Raw genomic sequence first — 26,909 nt, 5'->3', positions numbered from 1 at the left:
TTTCAGATTACTAGTCCAGTTGAAACATTGACCACATAAGTGACAAAAAAATATTTTTCATGTGAGTTTGGAGATGGTCTAGAAGAATTTCTTTGGACTCAAAGTGTTTTCCACAGACACCACAAAGGCAATCTAGGTCTATATCATGTGTGTTCTCGTGTATGTTACAGAGTAACATTTATTTCCACACACACTACACCAACAGGGAGTAAGGCTTTGACTGTGTGGGCTCAAATGGGATATGACTGTGGATTTCATTCCTTTTTTCCAGATACCGTAGCTTTGGCTTGTTATTTTCTGTGCTTTCTTTGATTTGAGTGGCTTAAACCTAATCCAATGTTCTGTTTCCTCTTCTTTGACACCTTCCCTGTATTCACTTGGGATTGGAGAACAGTCTGGATTTACTGCAGAGAGGGGCTGAGAGTCACTCGTTAGCTCTAATACTCTGTAGCCCTCTCCATCAGGTTCAGCTTTGATCTGTTCCGATGAGGTGGTAGGTAGAGAGGCTCCCTGTCCATATTCCTCACTTTGGGTTTGGTAAAGATGTGAGGGCTGACATAAGTCCACTTCCTGATCATAGTCACTTTTCACACAGTCAGAGCTAATTATGAAACTTTTCCTCCTGACTGGTCCTGTGTTGCGCCTGTTGTTCCTCTTTAATCTGTGTGCGCTCTGGGTCTTCTTGCCCCAGACTGGGGCTCCACTCCTGCTCACAGTGTTGCTGCTCAGGGCGAACCTCCTCTTCGAAGACAGTGAGAGAGAGCTGCTGAAGGTCTGGAGAGGAGAAAGGATTGAACAAAAAAGTAAAAGCTGACATGAGACCATAATTACAGTTCCATGTATGCAACATAATACAAAATGTGTCTTTCAGCAAGACATTATGTGTATCGTGCTCAAATGTAATAAAAAAAAAGATGGCCAATGTCGCATAATATTGATGTCAACAGGAAAAAATGTAATAGCTAATGACAAACCTGTCCCATGTAATTGTATCTCTGGTGGTTTGAGAACGATATCAAGCTGCCTCTGTAGACGGCCGTTCTCCTCTTTTGAACGATACACTTCTTCCAGGTACTCTGCTATCGTTTTCTCAACAGACCCAAATATCTCATCAGCAGCTGCTGTTAAACGCTGGTTGAGAAACATTCTCAACAACTGTACTTTAACCATTTTAAATAATCCAAGTAGCCTACGCGCCTGGCTAGGGGGTTTATGTTTGTCGACATTTTGATAACCTTTCACCTTTAGTTTTGGCCATGCACGAGCATATCAGATTTTCCACTGTCGCCACCTGCTGGGCTGGAGTGCTAATAATATGCTGTTTTCTTCGTGACTAATGATTGGATAGTCTGTTGAGTGACCGTTGTACTACCCAATAATATTTCCACATGGGGCGGGATATATTCTACGTTCTGAACACGTTGGAGAAGTCAGGAAGTTTAGTAACAATACATACATTTTTGGGAACTTTAGACACTACGGGCGTTTATTTTGGTCTTAAAATAAAAAATGCCGTCTCTAAATGGGAAACCGGACGTCATATTTGTAAGTTATTTCATGAATATTGATATTTTCTTGTGGAATTCTCTCAGCATGCTGTAATATTTATGCGGCCTCCTCGACCTCGACTGTGTCGATTTTAATGCCCCGGCAAACTGTTCAGTCTACTGTGTGTGAATTTACAGCATATTTGAGCCCTTTCTATTCTTCGAGCAACGTTGCACTAGTTTTGAGAATAATGCAGCGTTTTTCGAAGGAGAAAAAAGTGTCCAACGTTCGAAGGAGAGAAGGCTTCCTGTTGACCGTTTTGCTGGGTTGGTGATGGTATTTTTCAGGAGGAAGATGACTTGCCTTATGAGGAGGAGATCATCAGGAATCCGTACTCGGTCAAGTGCTGGATGCGTTACATCGAGTTCAAACAAAATGGCACAATGTCCATCCTCAACATGATATATGAACGAGCTCTGAAAGAGCTACCTGGCAGGTAGAGGCAACCTTTCTGCATCTAAAATAAGAATTTGTTCTTAACTGACTTGCCTAGTTAAATAAAGGTAAAAAAAAAAAAAAAATCTAGATGGATGCAGTGTTTCCCAATCCTGGTCCTTGGACCCAAAGGGGTGCCATGCATAGTTTTGTTTTTGCCCCAAAATACACCCCCCTTGGCCCCAAGAGCCAGAATAGGAATACACTGCTAAAGGTTCATGGAAAATACTGTATGTAGCGTCCCAGACTAATGTTTGTAGTAACATTTTCACAGACAGTTACTGTTGCACATAAACACTTGGAAGTCGGAAGTTTACATACACCTTAGCCAAATACATTTAAACAAAGTTTTTCACAATTCCTGACACTTAATTCTAGTAACAATTCCCTGTCTTAGGTCAGTTAGATCACCACTTTATTTTAAGAATGTGAAATGTCATAACAAATAGTAGAGAGAATGATTTATTTAAGCTTTTATTTCTTTCATCACATTCCCAGTGGGTCAGAAGTTTACATGCACTCAATTAGTATTTGGTAGCATTGCTTTTTAAATGATTTAACTTGGGTCAAATGTTTCGGGTAGCCTTCCACAAGCTTCCCACAATAAGTTAGGTGAATTTTGGTCCATTCCTCCTGACAGAGCTGGTGTAACTGAGTCAGGTTTGTAGGCCTCCTTGCTCACACACGCTGTTTCAGTTCTGCCATTACATTTTCTATAGGATTGAGGTCAGGGCTTTGTGATGGCCACTCCAATACCTTGACTTTGTTGTCCTTGAGCCATTTTGCCACAACTTTGGTAGTATGCTTGGGGTCAAAGTCCATTTGGAAGACCCATTTGCGACCAAGCTTTAACTTCCTGACTGATGTCTTGAGATGTTGCTTCAATATATCCACAATTTTCCATCCTCATGAAGCCATCTATTTTATGAAGTGCACCGGTCCCGTCTGCAGCAAAACACCCCCACATTATGATGCTGCCACCCCCGTGCTTCATTATTGGGATGGTGTTCTTCGGCTTGCAAGCCTTCCGCTTTTTCCTTCCGCCTTCCGCTTGCACCAAGTACGTTCATCTCTAGGAGACACAATACGTCTCCATCCTGTGCGGTATGACGGCTGCGTGGTTCCATGGTGTTTATACTTGCGTACTATTGTTTGTACAGATGAACGTGGTACCTTCAGGCATTTGGAAATTGCTCCCAAGGATGAACCAGACTTGTGGAGGTCTACAATTTTTCCCTGAGGTCTTGGCTGATTTCTTTTGATTTTCCCATGATGTCAAGCAAAGAGGCACTGAGTTCGAAAGTAGGGCTTGAAATACATCCACAGGTACACCTCCAATTGACTCAACTGATGTCAATTAGCCTATCAGAAGCTTCTAAAGCCATGACATTTTTTTCAGAACTTTTCTAGCTGTTTAAAGGCACAGTCAACTTAGTGTATGTAACTTCTGACCCACAGAAATTGTGATACAGTGAATTATAAGTGAAATAATCTGTCTGTAAACAATTGTTGGAAAAATGACTTGTGTCATGCACAAAGTAGATGTCCGACTTGCCAAAACTTTAGTTTGTTAACAAGAAATTTGTGGAGTGGTTGAAAAACAAGTTTTAATGACTCCAACCTAAGTGTATGTAAACTGCCGACTTCAACTGTAGGGCCGATTTCCAGGACACATCTTAAACTAGCCTTTCAACGAATCCGAGAGTGGAAGACTCCTCTTTCTCGTCACTAACATGTAGGCTCACTTTTTGTGACCAGTCCCATCACAAGTCAGACTGTTGAATAAACTTAATTTGAACCTGCTTGACCTGTTGTCTGATAATTTTGTCTTAAAGTAGGAGTTACTCTGAGACAAAATATTCACAGAGTAGTGTTATTAACCCGACTTTCAGTACGCTGGTCTGTATGTCGGTTTGTTATTCTGTTTTGTATTTTCAATGCTGACACAATTTGCACGCAACTTACACAATATGTCAACAATGGCCGAGTTTAACCGAAGCACAGACCAAATGTTGTTGCACGCAAAGAGCTGGCAAATTTCACAAGCACTTCCAGCTGACTGCGAGGGAATGCGCTTTGGTCGACAACATTCGGTTACATTCGGTTATTGTTTATATATTGTGCATCGCGTGAAATGCGTCAGATGGCAAATGCAAGCAACAGAACCTTCTGGCCCTGCAAAAAGTGAGGTAAACATCACTTTCCTGTGGTTACCCTATCTCCACTTCCTACCACCAAAATTACCAACAGCATGGACAACCGGTAAAGTATGTTAAAATATCATTGTATTCAACATTCTGGTTTGTGTCTTTACAGCAACTTCTTTCAGACTGACATCCATGGAGTAACCATGGTAACAGTCTGATGTTTAGACATCTTAGACCTAGTCCTGGACTAAAAACATTTGTCAATCAGTCTCTGGGAAATCGGCCCAAAATCTAGGCTTATTTGAAAATCATAGAATGTTTTTTTTATTTTTTATTTTATTTTTATTTTTTATCATTTTCTCCCCAATTTTCGTGGTATCCAATCGCTAGTAATTACTACCTTGTCTCTTCGCTACAACTCCCGTACGGGCTCGGGAGAGACGAAGGTTGAAAGCCATGCGTCCTCCGAAGCACAACCCAACCAGCCGTACTGCTTCTTAACACAGCGCGCCTCCAACCCGGAAGCCAGCCGCACCAATGTGTCGGAGGAAACACCGTGTACCTGGCCCCCTTGGTTGGCGCACACTGCGCCCGGCCCGCCACAGGAGTCGCTGGAGCGCGATGAGACAAGGATATCCCTACCGGCCAAACCCTCCCTACCCCGGACGACGCTATGCCAATTGTGCGTCGCCCCATGGACCTCCCGGTCGCGGCCGGCTGCGACAGAGCCTGGGCGCGAACCCAGAGACTCTGGTGGCGCAGTTAGCACTGCGATGCAGTGCCCTAGACCACTGCGCCACCCGGGAGGCCCATAGAATGGTTGTTATTGAATACCATACCGGTGTCTGGGCTAGGGTTTTAGGCATTGCTAAATGTCATGACTGTGTGTTCATGGATTGTTCATACGTGACCTTGCAGTTACAAGTTATGGTACAACTACCTGAGAGAGAGACGGAAACAGGTCAAAGGGAAGTGCATCATGGAGCCAGCCTACGAGGAGATCAACAACTGCCATGAAAGAGCACTGGTTTTCATGCACAAGGTAGGCATATGCTTATGTCCCGTTGTCCGTCCATCCCCTGTTAAGAGAAAATACTCACACAAACTCTAAGGAATATCATTGTCCATTCATTGGTACAGACTATCACAGAGTACATTTATGTGTGAGAGTATTTTTTTTACTTGGAAGTAGATTTTGTCGTCTGAGATTGTAGGAATAGTATCCCACATAACTTGTTCTTCCCGTGGCTGTCCTAGATGCCGAGGATATGGCTGGACTACTGCCAGTTCCTGGTGTCTCAGTGTAAGATCACCAGGAGCAGACGTACATTTGACCGAGCGCTCCGAGCCCTTCCCGTCACTCAGCACCCTCGCATCTGGCCCCTGTACCTCCGCTTTGCCCGGAACCTGCCACTGCCTGAGACCGCCATCCGTGTCTACCGCAGGTACCTCAAGGTAAGATGACATTTCTAGAAGATTTGCTCCTCTGTGATTGAACTACAACCAAAGCTGAAGCCACTGAAGCCTCACCTTATGGAAGATAGTCACAGGATTAAAAAATAAATAAAAACAAATCAGAATTCACATTAATACACTATTTATTTTTTTTACTATAAGATTTTGTCTTGGTTATGAGATTATAACAACACTAACCACACGTCACACCAGAAACCTACAAGATATCACTTAACATAGAAGGTAGGCCTGGAATAGATGACAGTGCTACCAATAAATGTGTGAGCAGAAAACGATTAAAGGAAGTGTGAGAAGCCCACACGTGTGCATTGGCCCTTAGGCGTATGTAGACCTGATCTCCCACCTCCAGCTGTAGAGTGACTGCATTACCCCCGTTATCTGCTGTATCAGTACTAGACTTGTGATCAGATGTAATAGGCATACACCCTTCATTCTTGAACAGGGATGTGTGGGAGTCTTCAGATCCGCCAGCATGAAAGAAGAAGCTGAAGTAGTAAACCCCGCTTACAGGGGCTGTTAACTCTCCTGTGTCAGGGTGGTAGGCATTGTCAATGTTAGGGATGACCTTGCTGTAGATCCGGTTAGTTCCTGGCTGAAGGGCCCTATTTCTCCAGTCTCTCTCAGGACAGCGGAGAAGAGCACCTTTGGCTCCTAGATTTTCCATCGTGGTTTGCGGTTTCTCCTCCATGACTCCGAATTCTGTAATCAGGGTCAACATGTAGCATGAGTTCTATAGTTCTGCAGCGCATTCCACCTCATGTTCAGTCATTGGGGTGTCGCCCTGTGCCACAGACAGACCGCAGCTCAGAGACACCATCAGACATGCAGTAGTTTTCATCCTTCACCTGGGTTCTGATACCTCTCTGAGTAACCTGTATTGGTCGGCCTAACCTTTTTTTGATTCCAGAGTTCTCAGCTTCTTTTCACACAGCCAGGTTTGATGCGATCCAGTTCACTAGAAGTTAGTCCTTGTTGGTTTTATAGTTAACTATTCAACCTTATAGTCCATAAGTCAGACCCCCAAATTTGATCTGTCGGTACCATCTGGGGCTGTGATTTTTTGTTGTTGTTGATTTGTCTGTGATTTTGTACCTAGAGTGTGCTGTTCTGGCTTGGACAAAGCTTACTTACTGGCCCTGTCCCTAGAGTTGCCTAACGTGTGATAACATTGCAGCAATGGTAGCTTTGTGTGTGTTATCTCCAAATCATATATCAATTAGAAATCTGAAACATTTTCTGAATATTTGGGTCAAGACACCTCTGATTTCCTAGGGTTCATATTGGAATTACCTGTATGCATTACCCTGATAACCCTAGATATTTATTTAGCTCTTGTAATTATTTGAAGGAATGGACAGGACAATGTACATGCGTTCAAAAGATTTTCTCTGCTTAATATCGGTCCCGTGTGGCTCAGTTGGTAGAGCATGGCACTTGCAACGCCAGGGTTGTGGATTCATTTCCCACGGGGGGACCAGGGTTCAATTCCCACGGGGGGACCAGGATGAATATGTATGAACTTTCCAATTTGTAAGTCGCTCTGGATAAGAGCGTCTGCTAAATGACTTAAATGTAAATGTAATATGTTTTCTAGTCTTCCACACAAGCAGCAGTGTGGTATTCCAGAATTATATATTTTTTTTATATATATTCTTTTTACCCCTTTTTTCTACCAAATTTCGTGGTATTCAATTGGTAGTAGTTAGTCTTGTCTCATCACTGCAACTCCCGTACGGACTCGGGAGAGGCGAAGGTCGAGAGCCATGCGTCCTCCGAAACACAACCCAACCAAGCCGCACTGCTTCTTGACACAATGCCCATCCAACCCAGAAGCCAGCCGCACCATTGTGTCGGAGGAAACACCGTACACCTGGCGACCTGGTCAGCGTGCACTGTGCCCGTCCCGACACATGAGTCGCTAGTGCGCGATGAAACAAGGATATCCCTGCCGGCCAAACCCTCCCTAACCCGGACGACGCTGGGCCAATTGTGCGCCGCTCCATGGGCCTCCCGGTTGCGGACGGCTGCGACAGAGCCTGGACTTGAACCCAGAATCTCTGGTGGCACAGCTAGCACTGCGTTGCAGTGCCTTAGACCACTGCGCCACCCGGGAGGCCCGTATTCCAGAATTATTAGATACATGGTTGATAAAGAAAGCTACATTTATATATTGGTTGTCAAGTGCCAAAAGTCTATATTTCTCAAAATGACAAAGTTATTTCTGCAACAGCCCCCTGGATTTGACTCTCTCCCCCTCTCTCTGCAGCTGTCCCCAGAGAATGCAGAGGAGTACATAGATTACCTGCGTTCCTGCGGCAAGCTGGATGAAGCAGCGGTGCGTCTGGCAGCCGTTGTCAACGATGAGAGCTTTGTGTCCAAGGAGGGAAAGTCTAACTACCAGGTAAGACCACGTCTGGCTCATCCTCCTTATCCCCATGTTGTTGTGTTATTGATATCTAACGTTATCCCCATGTTGTTTGGTTAATATCTAACAGCTATGGCATGAGCTGTGTGACCTGATCTCTCAGAACCCAGACAAGGTGAACTCTCTGAATGTTGGGGCCATCATCCGTGGAGGCCTCACTCGCTTCACAGACCAGCTAGGCAAACTCTGGTGCTCCCTGGCTGACTACTACATCCGCAGTGGACATTTTGAAAAGGTCTGGGTAGATGCATCCCAAATGGCACCCTATTCCCTTTGTAGTGCACTACTTTTCACTTTGTCGTCATGCATCAGGGTCATTAGATATGATGTAGGATTATAGGGTAACTCACCACCATAACATTGTCATAATATATATTTGACACGTTTTGATTAGCTATCATGCATGTTATGAAGCTTTACAACATTGTTATGTAGTGCAAGTAAAGTGTTAATAAATATATTCACAGACTAATTTGAATTCTTGTGTGTTGTGGCCCACCAGGCTCGTGATGTGTATGAGGAGGCCATCTTGACGGTGGTGACGGTGAGAGATTTCACCCAGGTGTTCGACAGCTATGCCCAGTTTGAGGAGAGCATGATCGCTGCCAAGATGGAGACTACCTCCGAGTTGGGGAAAGATGAAGAAGGTGGGTGCATCTCAATAGTCTAAAAGTGTCTTACTCTCCTTGTCTCCTGCTCAGATCTCAAATAGCTCTATTAAGGGAAATCGATTCCTGACCTAGGTATCAATGTTACTGTTTTCCCAATCCTAGCTGCAACTTTGAGTAAAAAAAATCCAATTAAATCAAATGTTATTTGTCACGTACACAGTTTACAGAAATGCTTGTGCGCTAGTTCCTTCAACATAAATGTAACTGAAGAGAGTAGTCTTGGGAAGCCAGCCATTTTAGAGTATTGAGATGCACCCGGTGTGTCTGGATTGTAGAGTATCACGATCTCGCACAAAAATAGATTTGATCTCAACGAGAATAACCTGTGTAAATAAATATTATAAGGGGGGGGGGGGGGGGGGGGAAACACAGCCGCAAGTGAATGGTTTGCCGTTGTCGTTATGCTCAACTCGTGTTCCCTTTCCCTCTCAGAGGACATAGACCTGGAGCTGCGTCTGGCTCGCTTTGAGCAGCTGATTGCCCGCAGGCCCCTACTGCTGAACAGTGTGCTGCTGAGACAGAATCCCCACAATGTCCACGAGTGGCATAAGAGGGTCAAACTGTACGAGGGGAAACCACGACAGGTAGCAGAAACCAGAAGTGGGCACGTAGTAGAAGTGCTGATCCAGGATCAGTTTAGCCTGAATATGATTATATGAACAGATGGCACCAGATCCTAGATCAGCACTCCTACTCTGAGACCCTTTGTGGATACAGGCCCTGAGTTCTTAGCCCTAGTCTTACTGTGCCATCTCTTTGGCACTGTCTCTAATACCCATTTTATTCTACTGAACTGAGGTGTACTGCCCTGGCCTGGTTCCGCATCCACTGTTGTAGCGAGAACTGTGATGTGAAATGAAAATATCCGAGCCAGCGCAGTACTGTTCAGGTTGGAATTATAATGTGAAAAGGGTTTGAGAAAAATCCGAGCTAGTTTACATCTGTGTTATTGGTAGAGAGTAGCAATTAATACATGTTTAGAGATTTAACATGGTTTCTTAGTCTTTCTAGCTGGCAATAGGTACCTTGCGTGCCCTTCCTCACATACATGTACAGTGTATAGAATGTGTGTCTTAACCCATTTTTCAGATCATCAACACCTACACAGAGGCAGTTCAGACTGTGGACCCTATGAAGGCAACAGGGAAACCCAGCTCTCTCTGGGTCTCCTTCGCCAAGTTCTACGAGGAGAACGAGCAGCTAGACGACGTGAGTCTCAAACTAAGGTTTCCCCATCACACGTGGGTTGAAATCGTATTTTAAATCTTTCAAATCCTTCAAGTGTTCATTTGAGCCTGCCTGGAGTGCCATATGGGTAGAATTGGCACATTTGGGACTATTCCATTGGTTCCACTGCAAGCTCAATCAAGTCTTCTCCCTACTTAGGGTCAAAACAACATAGATTTACTCCTTCAACCCAAGAGGAAGTGAAGTTTTAATTATTATTTTAAATGTTATTTTTCCACTTTTCCCCACCATCAGGCGCGGACCATCTTTGAGAAAGCCACCAAGGTGAACTACAAGCAGGTTGATGACCTGGCTGGCGTGTGGTGTGAATACGGAGAGATGGAGCTACGCCATGAGAACTACGAACAGGCGCTACGTATACTGAGGGTGAGACGGAGACACAGGCACAACAAATACTGACCCACTATCTGTCACACTCCAAAGACACGTACATTTTGTTTTTACTTTTCTGTCATCCTGAATTATTTCTTATGCGTTTAACCTTTCTAGGCCACACGTTCCGCTAGCGGAACCCCTGACAACATTCCGCTGAAAAGGCAGCGCGGGAAATTCAAAAATATATTTTTTAAATATGTAACTTTCACACATTAACAAGTCCAATACAGCAAATGAAAGATAAACATCTTGTTAATCTACCCACCGTGTCCGATTTAAAAAATGTTTTACAGCGAAAACACAACATTTTGGAGGCAAAAAACACACAGCCATTTTCCCAGCCAAAGATAGGAGTCACAAAAAGCAGAAATGGAGATAAAATTATTCACTATCCTTTGATGATCTTCATGAGATGACACTCATAGGACATGTTACACAATACATGTATGTTTTGTTCGATAATGTGCATATTTATATCCAAAAATCTGTTTACATGTTCGGAAATGCCTCCAAAATATCTGGAGAAATTGCAGAGAGCCACATCAAATAACGGGAAATACTCATCATAAACTTTGATGAAAGATACATGTTTTACATAGAATTAAAGATACACTTGTTCTTAATGCATCCGCTGTGTCAGATTTCAAAAAAACTTTACGGAAAAAGCACACCATGCAATAATCTGAGACGGCGCTCAGATATAAACAACATTTCTCCGCCATGTTGGAGTCAACAGAAATACGAAATTACATCATAAATATTCCCTTACCTTTTGATGATCTTCATCAGAATGCACTCCCAGGAATCCTAGTTCCACAATAAATTGTTATGTTTGATAATGTCTGGTATTTATGTCCAAGTAGCTACTTTTGCTAGCACGTTTAGTAAACATATCCAAACGCTCGCGCAGGTCCAGGCGAACTCGGACAAAAACTTCAAAAAGTTATATAACAGGTCGAATAAACTGGTCAAACTAAGTAGAGAATCAATCTTCAGGATGTTATCATATATATCCAATAACGTTCCAACCGGAGAATTTCTTTGTGTCTAGAAGTAATGGAAAGCAAGACGATATCATTTGGAATGCGCGTGACCAGGAACTGGCAATCTGCCAGACCACTGACTCATTCCCCTCTCATCCGGCCCCACAACACAGTATAAGCTTCATTCAACATTCTACAGACTGTTGACATCTAGTGGAAGGCGTAGGAAGTGCAAACAGATCCATATCTTACTGGGATTTCAATAGGCGATGAGTTGAATATCGACCAGCCTCAGAATTTCCACTTCCTGTTTGGAAGTTTGCCTGCCATATGAGTTCTGTTACAGACATAATTCAAACAGTTTTAGAAACTTCAGAGTGTTTTCTATCCAATAGTAATAATAATATCCATATATTAGCATCTGGGACAGAGTAGGAGGCAGTTCAATTTGGGCACGCTATTCATCCAAAGTGAAAATGCTGCCCCCTATCCCTAAAAAGTTAAACTGCTACACATTGCTGTGTGGACGGCTGACCTGTACTTGTTTTTTTAATGTATCTATTTAATAACTTCAATAAATGAATACCCTCATCTAATCTCAAATTCTATGATGCAGACTGCTCTTCTCATAGTTTCAAATATTCTTTCTATAGATGTAATTTTTTTATTTTACCAGGTAAGTTGACTGAGAACACATTCTCATTTACAGCAACGACCTGGGGAATAGTTACAGGGGGGATGAATAAATACTGGATGCATGTCTGTGCAAATATCCCTTGTCTTTCTCTCTTTCCAAATGTGTAGAAAGCAACTGCCATCCCGTCCAAGAAGGCGGAGTACTTTGACGTGTCAGAGCCCGTGCAGAACAGAGTGTATAAGTCTCTGAAGGTCTGGTCCATGCTGGCTGACCTGGAGGAGAGTATGGGAACCTTCCAGGTACTTTCTTCATGTTTCCCTCTACGGTGTCTGTCTTCGTTGTATTTCAATTGCACTGATTTAGAAAGGAAAAGAAGGTAGCTTTGATGCAACACATCTAAGGCTGCGTTTACACAGGCAGACCAAATCGGATCTTTTGCCCCATTATTGGCAAAATATCTGATCTTATGGGTCAAAAGATCAGAATTGAGCTGCCTGTGTATACGCAGCCTAACAATTTACATTTACATTTAAGTCATTTAGCAGACGCTCTTATCCAGAGCGACTTACAAATTGGTGCATTCACCTTATGATATCCAGTGGAACAACCACTTTACAATAGTGCATCTAACTCTTTTAAGGGGGGGGGGTTAGAAGGATTACTTTATCCTATCCTAGGTATTCCTTAAAGAGGTGGGGTTTCAGGTGTCTCCGGAAGGTGGTGATTGACTCCGCTGACCTGGCGTCGTGAGGGAGTTTGTTCCACCATTGGGGTGCCAGAGCAGCGAACAGTTTTGACTGGGCTGAGCGGGAACTGTACTTCCTCAGAGGTAGGGAGGCGAGCAGGCCAGAGGTGGATGAACGCAGTGCCCTTGTTTGGGTGTAGGGCCTGATCAGAGCCTGAAGGTACGGAGGTGCCGTTCCCCTCACAGCTCCGTAGGCAAGCACCATGGTCTTGTAGCGGATGCGAGCTTCAACTGGAAGCCAGTGGAGAGAGCGGAGGAGCGGGGTGACGTGAGAGAACTTGGGAAAGTTGAACACCAGACGGGCTGCGGCGTTCTGAATGAGTTGTAGGGGTTTAATGGCACAGGCAGGGAGCCCAGCCAACAGCGAGTTGCAGTAATCCAGACGGGAGATGACAAGTGCCTGGATTAGGACCTGCGCCGCTTCCTGCGTGAGGCAGGGTCGTACTCTGCGAATGTTGTAGAGCATGAACCTACAGGAACGGGTCACCGCCTTGATGTTAGTTGAGAACGACAGGGTGTTGTCCAGGATCACGCCAAGGTTCTTAGCACTCTGGGAGGAGGACACAATGGAGTTGTCAACCGTGATGGCGAGATCATGGAACGGGCAGTCCTTCCCCGGGAGGAAGAGCAGCTCCGTCTTGCCGAGGTTCAGCTTGAGGTGGTGATCCGTCATCCACACTGATATGTCTGCCAGACATGCAGAGATGCGATTCACCACCTGGTTATCAGAGGGGGGAAAGGAGAAGATTAATTGTGTGTCGTCTGCATAGCAATGATAGGAGAGACCATGTGAGGATATGACAGAGCCAAGTGACTTGGTGTATAGTGAGAATAGGAGAGGGCCTAGAACAGAGCCCTGGGGGACACCAGTGGTGAGAGCACGTGGTGCGGAGACAGATTCTCGCCACGCCACCTGGTAGGAGCGACCTGTCAGGTAGGACGCAATCCAAGCGTGGGCCGCGCCGGAGATGCCCAGCTCGGAGAGGGTGGAGAGGAGGATCTGATGGTTCACAGTATCAAAGGCAGCCGATAGGTCTAGAAGGATGAGAGCAGAGGAGAGAGAGTTAGCTTTAGCAGTGCGGAGTGCCTCCGTGACACAGAGAAGAGCAGTCTCAGTTGAATGACTAGTCTTGAAACCTGACTGATTTGGATCAAGAAGGTCATTCTGAGAGAGATAGCAGGAGAGCTGGCCAAGGACGGCACGTTCAAGAGTTTTGGAGAGAAAAGAAAGAAGGGATACTGGTCTGTAGTTGTTGACATCGGAGGGATCGAGTGTAGGTTTTTTCAGAAGGGGTGCAACTCTCGCTCTCTTGAAGACGGAAGGGACGTAGCCAGCGGTCAAGGATGAGTTGATGAGCGAGATGAGGTAAGGGAGAAGGTCTCCGGAAATGGTCTGGAGAAGAGAGGAGGGGATAGGGTCAAGCGGGCAGGTTGTTGGGCGGCCGGCCGTCACAAGACGCGAGATTTCATCTGGAGAGAGAGGGGAGAAAGAGGTCAAAGCACAGGGTAGGGCAGTGTGAGCAGAACCAGCGGTGTCGTTTGACTTAGCAAACGAGGATCGGATGTCATCGACCTTCTTTTCAAAATGGTTGACGAAGTCATCAGCAGAGAGGGAGGAGGGGGGAGGAGGGGGAGGAGGATTCAGGAGGGAGGAGAAGGTGGCAAAGAGCTTCCTAGGGTTAGAGGCAGATGCTTGGAATTTAGAGTGGTAGAAATTGGCTTTAGCAGCAGAGACAGAAGAGGAGAAGGTAGAGAGGAGGGAGTGAAAGGATGCCAGGTCCGCAGGGAGGCGAGTTTTCCTCCATTTCCGCTCGGCTGCCCGGAGCCCTGTTCTAACAATAGTCAACTAACGTTTTGGCTGCAAGAAGCTTTCATTTAAAAACAAAATATGTAACATTTATTTAACTAGGCAGGTCAGTTAAGAACAAATTCTTATTTACAATGACGGCCTACCCTGGCCAAACCCGGACGACGTTGGGCCAATTGTGCGCTGCCCAATCATGGCCAGATGTGATACAGCCTGGATCCGAACCAGGGACTATAGGGACGCCTCTTGCACTGAGATGCAGTGCCTTAGAACGCTGCGCCACTCGGGAGCCCAAAAATCCTTCATTAGGGTTTCTGGATTGGATTGATTAACATTGTTTAGGTTTATACGGTTTATGTATTCCGTGAGCTCTTCTTCTCTCAGATGAAATCTTGTTAGAATAGGAGAAACTGAAAATTGCATCTTGTGCATAGTGATGACCCAGTTTTAGGGACCAAACATGTAACAACAATGCATGTAACGACCATACGATGTAACTAACAACCCTACCTTTTGTCTTGGTCGTTTCTCCCCGTCAGTCCACCAAAGCGGTGTACGACCGCATCATTGACCTGCGCATAGCCACGCCCCAGATAATCATCAACTACGCCATGTTCCTGGAGGAGCACAACTACTTTGAGGAGAGCTTCAAGGTGACACCAACCACCTGCCCTAGGCACACATCTCACTAGCCTGGTCCCAGTTCTGTTGTGCTGTCTTGACAACTCTTATGGTCATTGTCACGATGCCTGAACTGGGACCAGTCTAACATTTCACAGCCTAGCATATAAACTCTAACTCATACTGCATTCAAACTGTTACTTTACAACTGGGTCATGTTCAGGGCCGAGTTCCCTACTGAACACGACCCTAACCATGCCTTCACCCTTAAAACTACAGCATTTTGATCAGCTGTAAATCCCTGTTGCTGATGGTCTCCATGCGCTCTCTGCAGGCGTATGAGCGCGGCATCGCCCTCTTCAGGTGGCCCAACGTCTATGACATCTGGAACACCTACCTCACCAAGTTCATCGACCGCTACGGGGGCAAGAAGCTGGAGAGGGCCCGGGACCTGTTTGAGCAGGCGCTGGATGGCTGTCCAGCCAAGTTCGCCAAGAGTAAGGGACATTGTTGTCTACGTGACTTCTATATGTCTTTATGTCTAATGCATGTTTGTGACGTATGGCATGTCTGTCTAAGCTGACATGCTGTACGATGATTTTTTTTTTCTTCTGACTGATTCAATGAAGTCATCATCATCACAGTTGCTTTTTAGGTACTGAGAAGCACCAAGGAAAATACAATCCGTTTCACACTACGAAGCCAAGCTGTACTGTGCTGGCTGGCCTGGTTACGCATCCACTACAGTTGCAGGAACCGTGCTGGGAATGACAGATGTTAAAAGACCATGACCGAGCCTGCTCAGTACGGTTCCGGTTGGCATGAAAAGGGTGTTCAAGTATCTTTCAGCCTCAGTCAGTTTTTATAATCAGTTTGCTGCTGGGTTCTATTTGTAATAATGGCCTTATATACGTGGTACTATCCCCCCAGCTACAGGAATGACGAGTGAAACGTTAACTATTTTCTGTTGTGATTGACAGCCATCTACCTGCTGTACGCCAAACTGGAGGAGGAGTTTGGGTTGGCGCGTCACGCCATGGCAGTGTATGAGAGAGCCACGCAGGCGGTGGACAACACGGAGAGGCATCACATGTTCAACATCTACATCAAGAGGGCTGCAGAGATCTACGGCGTCACCTACACCAGAGCGATCTACCAGAAAGCCATCGAGGTAAAAGTGTAGTGGCTCATTTTGTTATGCACACAGACACAGGTGCATCTCAATAAGCTAAATCAGTGGCCCGCAAGGGGCGTCCAATCCGGCCCGTGGGTGGTTTGAGTAAAAAAAATATATATATAAATATGTATGTGTGTGTGTGTGTGTGTGTATGTATATATATATATATATATATATACTGTGTATGCATACACACATATGCATACACAGTTGAAGTCGGAAGATTACATACACTTAGGTTGGAGTCATTAAAACTCGTTTTTCAACCACTCCACAAAATTCTTGTTAAAACAAACTATAATTTTGGCAAGTCGGTTAGGACATCTACTTTGTGCATGACACAAGTAATTTTTCCAACAATTGTTTACAGACAGATTATTTCACTTATAATTCACTGTATCACAATTCCAGTGGGTCAGAACTTTACATACATTAAGTTGACTGTGCCTTTAAACAGCTAGGAAAATTCCAGAAAATTATGTCACGGCTTTAGAAGCTTCTGATAGGCTAATTGACATCATTTGAGTCAATTGGAGGTGTACCTGTGGATGTATTTCAAGGCTTACCTTCAAACTCAGTGCCTCTTTGCTTGACATAATGGAAAAATCAAAAGAAATCAGCCAAGACCTCAGAAAAAAAATTGTAGACCTCCACAAGTCTGGTTCATCCGTGGGAACAATTTCCAAACGCCTGACGGTACCATGTTCATCTGTACAAGCAATAGTACGCAAGTATAAACACCATGGGACCACGCAGCCATCATACTGCTGAGGAAGGAGACACGTTCTGTCTCCTACTTTGGTGCGAAAAGTGAAAATCAATCCCAGAACAACAGCAAAGGACCTTGTGAAAATGCTGGAGGAAACGGGTACAAAAGTATCTACAGTGGGGAGAACAAGTATTTGATACACTGCCGATTTTGCAGGTTTTCCTACTTACAAAGCATGTAGAGGTCTGTAACTTTTATCATAAGCACACTTCAACTGTGAGAGAAGGAATCTAAAACAAAAATCCAGAAAATCACATTGTATGATTTTTAAGTAATTAATTTGCATTTTATTGCATGACATAAGTATTTGATCACCTACCAACCAGTAAGAATTCCGGCTCTCACAGACCTGTTAGTTTTTCTTTAAGAAGCCCTCCTGTTCTCCACTCATTACCTGTATTAACTGCACCTGTTTGAACTCGTTATCTGTATAAAAGACACCTGTCCACACACTCAATCAAACAGACTCCAACCTCTCCACAATGGCCAAGACCAGAGAGCTGTGTAAGGACATCAGGGATAAAATTGTAGACCTGCACAAGGCTGGGATGGGCTACAGGACAATAGGCAAGCAGCTTGGTGAGAAGGCAATAACTGTTGGCGCAATTATTAGTAAATGGAAGAAGTTCAAGATGACGGTCAATCACCCTCGGTCTGGGGCTCCATGCAAGATCTCACCTTGTGGGGCATCAATGATCATGAGGAGGGTGAGGGATCAGCCCAGAACTACACGGCAGGACCTGGTCAATGACCTGAAGAGAGCTGGGACCACAGTCTCAAAGAAAACCATTAGTAACACACTACGCCGTCATGGATTAAAATCCTGCAGCGCACGCAAGGTCCCCCTGCTCAAGCCAGCGCATGTCCAGGCCCGTCTGATGTTTGCCAATGACCATCTACATGATCCCTTGGAGGAATGGGAGAAGGTCATGTGGTCTGATGAGACAAAAATAGAGCTTTTTGGTCTAAACTCCACTCGCCGTGTTTGGAGGAAGAAGAAGGATGAGTACAACCCCAAGAACACCATCCCAACCGTGAAGCATGGAGGTGGAAACATCATTCTTTGGGGATGCTTTTCTGCAAAGGGGACAGGACGACTGCACCGTATTGAGGGGAGGATGGATGGGGCCATGTATCGCGAGATCTTGGCCAACAACCTCCTTCCCTCAGTAAGAGCATTGAAGATGGGTCGTGGCTGGGTCTTCCAGCATGACAACGACCCGAAACACACAGCCAGGGCAACTAAGGAGTGGCTCCGTAAGAAGCATCTCAAGGTCCTGGAGTGGCCTAGCCAGTCTCCAGACCTGAACCCAATAGAAAATCTTTGGAGGGAGCTGAAAGTCCATATTGCCCGGCGACAGCCCCGAAACCTGAAGGATCTGGAGAAGGTCTGTATGGAGGAGTGGGCCAAAATCCCTGCTGCAGTGTGTGCAAACCTGGTCAAGAACTACAGGAAACGTATGATCTCTGTAATTGCAAACCAAAGGTTTCTGTACCAAATATTAAGTTCTGCTTTTCTGATGTATCAAATACTTATGTCATGCAATAAAATGCAAATGAATTACTTAAAAATCATACAATGTGATTTTCTGGATTTTTGTTTTAGATTCCGTCTCTCACAGTTGAAGTGTACCTATGATAAAAATTACAGACCTCTACATGCTTTGTAAGTAGGAAACACTGCCGATTTTGCAGGTTATCCAATACTTGTTCTCCCCACTGTATATCCACAGTAAAACGAGTCCTATATCGACATAACCTGAAAGGCCGCTCAGCAAGGAGGAAGCCACTGCTCCAAACCGCCATAAATAAGCCAGACTACGGTTTGCAACTGCAGATGGGGACAAAGATTGTACTTTTTAGAGAAATGTCCTCTGGTCTGATGAAACAAAAATAGAACTGTTTGGCCATAATGACCATCGTTATGTTTGGAGGAAAAAGGGGATGCTTGCAAGCCGAAGAACACCATCCCAACCGTGAAGGACGGGGTGGCAGCATCATGTTGTGTGGGTGCTTTGCTGCAGAAGGGACTGGTGCACTTCACAAAATAGATGGCATCATGAGGGAGGACAATTATGTGGATATATTGAAGCAACATCTCAAGACATCAGTCAGGAAGTTAAAGCTTGATCGCAAATGGGTCTTCCAAATGATGAACAATGACCCCAAGCATACTTCCAAAGTTGTGACTTAATGGCTTAAGGACAAATAAGTCAAGGTATTGGAGTGGCTAGCACAAAGCCCTGACCTCAATCCTATAGAAGATTTGTGGGCAGAACTGAAAAAGCGTGTGCGAGCAAGGAGGCCTACAAACCTGACTCAGTTACACCAGCTCTGTCAAGAGGAATGGGCCGAAATTCACCTAACTTATTGTGGAAGGCTACCTTAAACGCTTGACCCAAGTTAAATCATTTAAAGGCAATGCTACCAAATACGTAAACTTCTGGCCCACTGGGAATGTGATGAAAGAAATAAAAGCAGAAATAAATCATTCTCTCTACTATTATTCTGACATTTCACATTATTAAAATAAAGTGGTGATCCTAACTGACCTAAGACAGGGAATTTTTACTAGGATTAAATGTCAGGAATTGTGAAAAACTGAGTTTAAATGTATTTGGCTAAGGTGTATGTAAACTTCCGACTGTATACATACATACATACATACATACATACATACATACATACATACATACATACATACATACATATAGTACAAGTCCAAAGTTTGGACACGCCTGCTCATTCCAGGATCTTTATTTTTACTATTTTCTACATTGTAGAATAATAGTGAAGACATCAAAACTATGAAATAACACATGGAATCATGTAGTAACCAAAAGTGTTAAATAAATCAACATAAATCAACATATATATAAAAGATGGATATTGGAAAATGTTTTGCTAATTCTGACGGCGAAGAAAGATAACACATTTTCTGTTTCTGCCCTCCGGACCTCGTTGAAGAACGAATGCAGCCCCCATGGCAAAATGAGTTAGACACCCCTAAATTAATCATGTGATTTTTATTTATTGTGATGGTGTATATGGTTATGCAACTAATATATTCCAATATATAATATCATATGTTGTTTTCTTCCAGGTGCTTCCAGACGAACACTCCAGGGACATGTGCCTGCGCTTCGCTGACATGGAGAGCAAACTGGGCGAGATCGACCGGGGCAGAGCCATATACTCCTACTGCTCTCAGATCTGTGACCCAAGGGTGAGCTCTCACACTCTGACCCAGGGTCCTCTTCATTAGTGCACACTAGAGCTGAGCAATATGAACGAAAATCTGTATTGCGATAAATTCCCTCAATTGATGTGATAACAATAAATAGAGTGATACGTTTATAACATTAATGTGCCACCACTACTACTAGTTTGATGGTTGTAGCCACAAATTGTGACATTAACAATCACTCGGCAAGCGTATTTAATTTCAGTCCTTTCCTCAATTTGTGGAAACACAGGTTTGTGCACAGTAGCGATAAAAAGTTTTACTTCCTGTGTTTGCTTCAGATGACGGCCACGTTCTGGCAGACGTGGAAGGAGTTTGAGATCCGCCACGGGAACGAAGACACTATCCGGGAGATGCTGAGGATCAAGCGCAGCGTCCAGGCCACGTACAACACACAGGTCAACTTCATGTCCTCACAGATGATGAAGGCCACCACCAACGCCACCAGTAAGAATGCACACACACACGCATACAAACATATACGCACCCACACCTTCGGTCTCTAATGATGACACAATCTTGTAATCAAGCATGACATGTTTTTCCTATAAGAGGTTGATTAATTGATTCATCTTCCATGTTGATTTTTTAACATGATTTTGAAGTGTCATGCTTACAGCTGTAAATGTTTTTCATGAAAAACATAGGCCAGATGGGGCTTGGTTAGTGTTGGGGCTAAATCAGGGTTAGGGTGTACCTCTGTATCTAACTTTGTTATTCTATGTCTGTGCAGTCTCAGACCTTGCCCCGGGCCAGCTGGGGCTGGATGATATGAAGCTGTTGGAGCAGCAGGCCCAACAGCTGGCCGCCGAGGCTGAACAGGACAAACCCAAACTCAAAGAGAAGATCCTCTTCGTCAGGTCTGTCATCCACCCACCCATTTAGCATCCTTTCCATTGACCTCTGAAAACCCAACTGCAGACCAGGGCCCGTATCCACAAAGCGTCTCAGAATATTAGTGCTGATCTAAGATTTTAAATTATAATGAATAAGATAATATGGACAGATTCTAGATCAGCACTCCTATTTTGAGATGCTGTGTGGATACGGGCCCAGTAAGTGGCCAGTCATTTAATATAAATACAACAATGCAGAAATGGTTCAATACTGGTCTTAACCACTCTGTGTCATTGTGAATCTGTTTGTTTAGGAGTGACACATCTCGCAGTGAGCTGGCTGAACTGGCTAAACAAGCCAACCCTGATGAGATTGATATTGATGATGATGATGGTGATGATGAAGACCAGGGCCCAGAGGGTGAGTTACATCATCACCAAGGGGCGCTGTTCAAGAGGGAGTAATGCTACAGTGGACTGTGTAGATTACAGAAAATTATTGTCATATAATATAGAAGCATGACAACTCTATACATTACATTTCTATCTACAATGTTTTGAGAGTTTCACTTGATTGAATATGTTCCAGCTGTTTTTCTTGACACCCCTAATAATAAAAAATATTAATAAATATATAAACACCCCTTCAAATTAGTGTATTCGGCTATTTCAGCCACACCTGTTGCTGATAGGTGTAAAAAATGGAGGATACAGCCATGCAATCTCAAATATTGGCAGTAGAATGGCCTTGCTGAAAAGCTCATTGACTTTCAACGTGGCACCGTCATAGGATGCCACCTTTCCAACAAGTCAGTTTGTAAAATTTCTGTCCTGCTAGAGCTGCCCCGGTCAACTAAGTGCTGTTATTGTGAAGTGAAATCATCTAGGAGCAAAACGGCTCAGCCGCGAAGAGGTAGGCCACACATCTGTCCTCGGTTGCAACACTCACTACTGAGTTCTAAACTGCCTCTGGATCAAAGTCAGCACAAGAACTGTTGTTGGGAGCGTCATGAAATGGGGTTCCATGGCCAAGCAGGCGCACACAAGCCTAAGATCCCCATGTGCAATGCCAAACATTGGCTGGAGTGGTATAAAGCTCGCCGACATTGAACTCCGGAGCAGTGTTCTTTGGAGTGATGAATCACGCTTCACAATCTGGGTTTGGCGGATGCCAGGAGAACGCTACCTGCTCGAATGCATAGTGCTAACTGTAAAGTTTTGTGGTGGAGGAGGATTAATGGTCTGGGGCTGTTTTTTATGGTTTGGGCAAGGCCTCTTAGTTCCAATGAAGGGAAATCTTAACGCTCCAGCATGCAATGACATTCTAAACGATTCTGTGCTTCCAACTTTGTGGCAACAGTTTGGGGAAGGCTCTTTCCTGTTTCAGCATGACAATGCCCCCGTGCACAAAGCGAGGTCCATACAGAAATGGTTTGTCGAGATCAGGATGGAGCCCTGACCTCAACCCCATCAAACACCTTTGGGTGAATTGGAACCTAATCGCCCAACATCAGTGCCCGCAGCAATGTTCCAACATCTAGTGGGGCGCCTTCCCAGAAGAGTGGAGGCTGTAATAGCGACAAAGGGGGGACCAACTCAACTAGATGTTGGAACATTGCTGCGGGTATGGATGTTGGCTGATTAGGTTCCAATTCATCCCAAATGTTTTTGATTTTGGAATGACATTTAGGATTTTATTTAAAAAAAAAAAAATTTCCACCTTTATTTAACCAGGTAGGCTAGTTGAGAACAAGTTCTCATTTGCAACTGCGACCTGGCCAAGATAAAGCATAGCAGTGTGAACAGACAACAACACAGAGTTACACATGGAGTAAACATTAAGCAAGTCAATAACATGGTAGAAAAAAGAGAATCTATATACAATGTGTGCAAAAGGCATGAGGTAGGCAATAAATCGAATAATTACAATTTAGCAGATTGAGATGAGATGTTTGAGATGAGATGTTTGATGAGCAGGTGTCCACATACTTTGAGAGAGCAAGAGCGAGAGATGCCTTGCAGCACAGCGTGATGGCTGCAACAAGCATGTGACCTGTTTACTTTGAGAGTGGTGTCAATGTTCCAAATGGCACCCTATCCCCTATATAGTCCACTACTTTTGAACTGGTCAAAGGTAGTGCACTATATAGAGGATAGGGTACCATTTGAGACACTACCATGGTATTTATGTAAATGTGTGCTTTGATTATGTTTGTCTCCAGAGGTGCAGCTGGAACAGAAGAGTGTCCCCACTGCTGTCTTTGGAGGGCTGAAAGAAGGAGACGATTGAATACAGAACGTTGGGATGGTATCTGTCCCACAGACATGGCATCACAGACGAGCTCCATGGTCTACGAATGGAGCCTTTTCAACCCCTGTAAAATGTATGATGAAATTAGATTGTATGGAATGTGAACTTTTGTCGTTGATAGCAAGAAAGAGTATGTGAACCCTTTGGAAATACCTGGGTTTCTGCATAAATTGGTCATCTAGGTCACAACAACAGACAAACACAGTCTGCTTAAACTAATAACACACAAACAATTATACGTTTTCATGTCTATTGAACACACCACATAAACATTCACAGTGCAGGGTGGAAAAAGTATGTGAACGCTTGAATATAATAACTGGTTGACCCTCCTTTGGCAGCAATAACCTCAACCAAACATTTTCTGTAGTTGCGGATCAGACCTGCACAACGGTCAGGAGGAATTTTGGACCATTCCTCTTTACAAAACTGTTTCAGTTAAGCAATATACTTGGGGGGTGTGAACTGCTCTCTTGAGGTCATGCCACAGCATCTCAATCGGGTTGAGGTCAGGACTCTGACTGGGCCACTCCAGAATGCTTATTTTCTTCTGTTGAAGTCATTTACTTCTGTGTTTTGGGTCGTTGTCCTGTTGCATCACCCAACTTCTGTTGCGCTTCAATTGGCGGACAGATAGCCCAACATTCTTCTGCAAAATGTCTTGATAAACTTGGGAATTCATTTTTCTGTCGATGATAGCAAGCTGTGCATTCCCCGAGGCAGCAAAGCAGCCCAAACCATGATACTCCCTCCACCATATTTTACAGTTGGGATGAGGTTTTGATGTTGGAGTGCTGTGCCTTTTTTCTCCGCACATAGTGTTTTGTGTTCCTTCCAAACAACTCAACTGTAGTTTCATCTGTCCACAAAATATTTTGCCAGTAGCGCTGTGGACCGTCCTGGTGCACTTTTGTAAACTTCAGACGTGCATGAATGTTTTTTTTTTGACAGCTGTGGCTGCTTCCGTGATTCCTTCCATGAACACCATTCTTGTTTAGTCTTTTATGTATCGTTGACTCGTCAGATGTTAGCATGTTCAGGAGATTTTTGTTAGTCTTTAGCTGACATTAGGATTCTTCTTAACCTCATTGAGCATTCTGCGCTGTGCTATTGCAGTCATCTTTGCAGGACGGCCACCCCTAAGGAGAGTAGCAACAGTGCTGAACTTTCACCATTTATAGACAATTTGTCTTGCCGTGGACTGATGAACGTCAAGGCTTTTAGAGATACTTTTGTAACCCTTTCCAGCTTTATGCAAGTCAACAATTCTTAATCTTAGGTCTTCTGAGATCTCTTTTGTTCGAGGCATGGTTCACATCAGGCAATGCTTCTTGTGAATAGCAAACTTTTAGTTTTTTATAGGGCAAGGCAGCTCTAACCAACATCTCCAATCTCGTCTCATTGATTGGGCTCCAGGTTAGCTGACCCCTGACTGCAATAGCTTTTTGAGAAGTCATTAGCCTAGGGGTTCATACTTTTTCCAACCTACACTGTGAATGTTTTAAATGATGTATTCAATATAGACAACAAAAATACAATAATTTGTGTGTTATTAGTTTAAGCACACTGTCTATTATTGTGACTTAGATGAAGATCAGATCAAATTTGATGACCAATTTATGCCGAAATCCAAGTAATTCCAAAGGGTTCACATACTTTTTGTTGTCACTTTATGTTGTCGACTGAAAGTGTTTTGCTCTACATTCATAAATTGTCAAGTCTGCACTAGATCAGTGAATAAAAATGAGATTTGTGAATAAAATTTAAATGCTCCTTATTCTAAAAACAATGTAAATGCTCCATTTCCTTCTAAACATAAGGACCAAGGCACGCTTCATAAAGTTAAAATGTTTAAATTACGATGGCATGTTCAATAGAACAAAACTGTAAAAAAATGTGTTTTGGCACTAGTTTTGTCAGGTAGTTTTTAAGATTTTCTATTGAACATGCTCTGTATGAGGGCCTTGGTCCTCCTTGTTCTTTATGTCAAATTAACCTCTTAACCAAAGAGCGCCTTCGACGTACAAAGATCTACTAGTAGTGTATCCTAGCAGTGCTGCCTATTCTTTTTTTTTCCAACAAATGCTCCTTGATGTAGTGATGCATTAAAGCAAAACTAGCATTGGCAACACGGTGGTACTCTTTCTACTGTTGAAATCACTGTTTGCTACAGTATTGTATTTTTATGGATCCCCATTAGCGTAGCTACTCTTCCTGGGCTCCAGCAAAATTAAGGCAGTTCATACAATTTTAAAAGCAAAACAATACCCCTAACAATGCCCCTACTCCACCACTACCACCCCACACTTGTGCATATTTTTGAGTATGTCTTGGCATTGCGATTATTTCAACCCGCATGACATTTGAGTCTGTTCACAATGGTTCTATGAAATTGATGTGTAAACTGCTGACATAACTCTTACTGTAAGTCCAACACCATGACTGACAGGGTCTGTGCATTAGTGCTTTTCTGCAGAAAGAGAGAGGAGTTTACTGACCTAGAAAAACAGGGAGTAATTACGCTGGGTGAATAGGGAATATTTAATTGATACTGGAGCTGGGAGTTGTAGTAAGCAACAAGAGCCATATTTTACAGCCTTGTCATGCTCCCTGGCTTATTGTTTTTGATTAAAAACTGTTTAGCACTTACGCTAGCTGGCATTCAAAAATTCTTAGGAATTAGGAAAACACGTTGCATCCAAGACTGGGTCTGAGCAGTATGTTGTGTATTGTAGCCCAAAGTTATATAATTTAAACTTCCACCTAAACTAACCCTTAAACCATTTTTTTACTGATTAGTTTGTATTGTTATGGAGGGAAATTAATAACCCTAGAACGGAAAAAGAAATAGACCTAGCATTCTCTTCCATCTTCTGTTTTTAGTGATCGATTAGTTATTCAGAGAAGGGAATAACCCTGGAATGGAAAATAAATAGGCCTTAGCATTCTTCTCTTCCATAATTAGATTAAAATAGTTGAGGTAGTCCTCTCACAAGCTACGTCCCAAATGACACCCTTTTCCATACATAGTGTTTTACTTTTGATCAGAGCCTTATGGGCCCTGGTTGGAAGTAGTGCACTATATAAGGAATAGAGTACAATTTGGGACGCACACAATGTTACTGCTGAGGGATGCTGAAAGAGCTCTTGGAACTTTCAAGGCCTTGATGTGATTGGGAGATCTGTGTGCCGGCTGAGAATTCTGTGTTTTCTGTGTGGAAAAAAAATCAAGGCATAGTCTCCTATTTCAAATGTTTATTTTTGTACACTTTGGGGGTTTGTGGCAGTCCATGTGTTTTATTTTGATAAAAGTTGCTTATAATTTGATGGGCTACTTTTTGTTCAACACCCCACAGAGTAGGCCTACTTGCATTATAATTTATCGCACCTAGGCCATTTATGCACCTGTTTAATTAAAACGTAAAAGCCTACATGGCATATAATTCTCAAAATG

The 26,909-nt window shown here is 43.7% G+C and overlaps 1 protein-coding gene across 1 annotated transcript; it reads left to right on the top strand.

Annotated features, from left to right (window-relative positions):
• The first annotated feature begins 1,393 nt into the window (after positions 1-1,393).
• LOC129832832 (pre-mRNA-splicing factor SYF1-like) lies at positions 1,394-26,909 on the top strand. The gene is made up of 19 exons (XM_055896880.1): positions 1,394-1,545; positions 1,836-1,984; positions 5,049-5,172; positions 5,388-5,585; positions 7,873-8,007; positions 8,102-8,266; positions 8,534-8,678; positions 9,135-9,286; positions 9,792-9,911; positions 10,185-10,316; positions 12,113-12,244; positions 15,037-15,150; positions 15,453-15,615; positions 16,099-16,289; positions 20,168-20,290; positions 20,590-20,755; positions 21,042-21,168; positions 21,459-21,565; positions 23,367-26,909. The coding sequence occupies exons 1-19, from the start codon at positions 1,510-1,512 to the stop codon at positions 23,432-23,434; spliced, it is 2,547 nt and encodes an 848-aa protein (XP_055752855.1). The 5' UTR covers positions 1,394-1,509; the 3' UTR covers positions 23,435-26,909.

The sequence above is a fragment of the Salvelinus fontinalis genome, chromosome 34 (genome assembly GCF_029448725.1).
Source record: "Salvelinus fontinalis isolate EN_2023a chromosome 34, ASM2944872v1, whole genome shotgun sequence".
Classification (NCBI taxonomy): domain Eukaryota; kingdom Metazoa; phylum Chordata; class Actinopteri; order Salmoniformes; family Salmonidae; genus Salvelinus; species Salvelinus fontinalis.
This window is presented reverse-complemented; position numbering and strand designations above follow the sequence as displayed.

Coding starts and splice junctions, on each gene's coding strand:
- LOC129832832 (XM_055896880.1), top strand. CDS start 1,510: ATGCCGTCTCTAAATGGGAAACCGGACGTCATATTT. Junction 15,151..15,452: donor ACTTTGAGGAGAGCTTCAAG/GTGACACCAACC, acceptor CGCTCTCTGCAG/GCGTATGAGCGCGGCATCGC. Junction 21,566..23,366: donor TGAAGACCAGGGCCCAGAGG/GTGAGTTACATC, acceptor GTTTGTCTCCAG/AGGTGCAGCTGGAACAGAAG.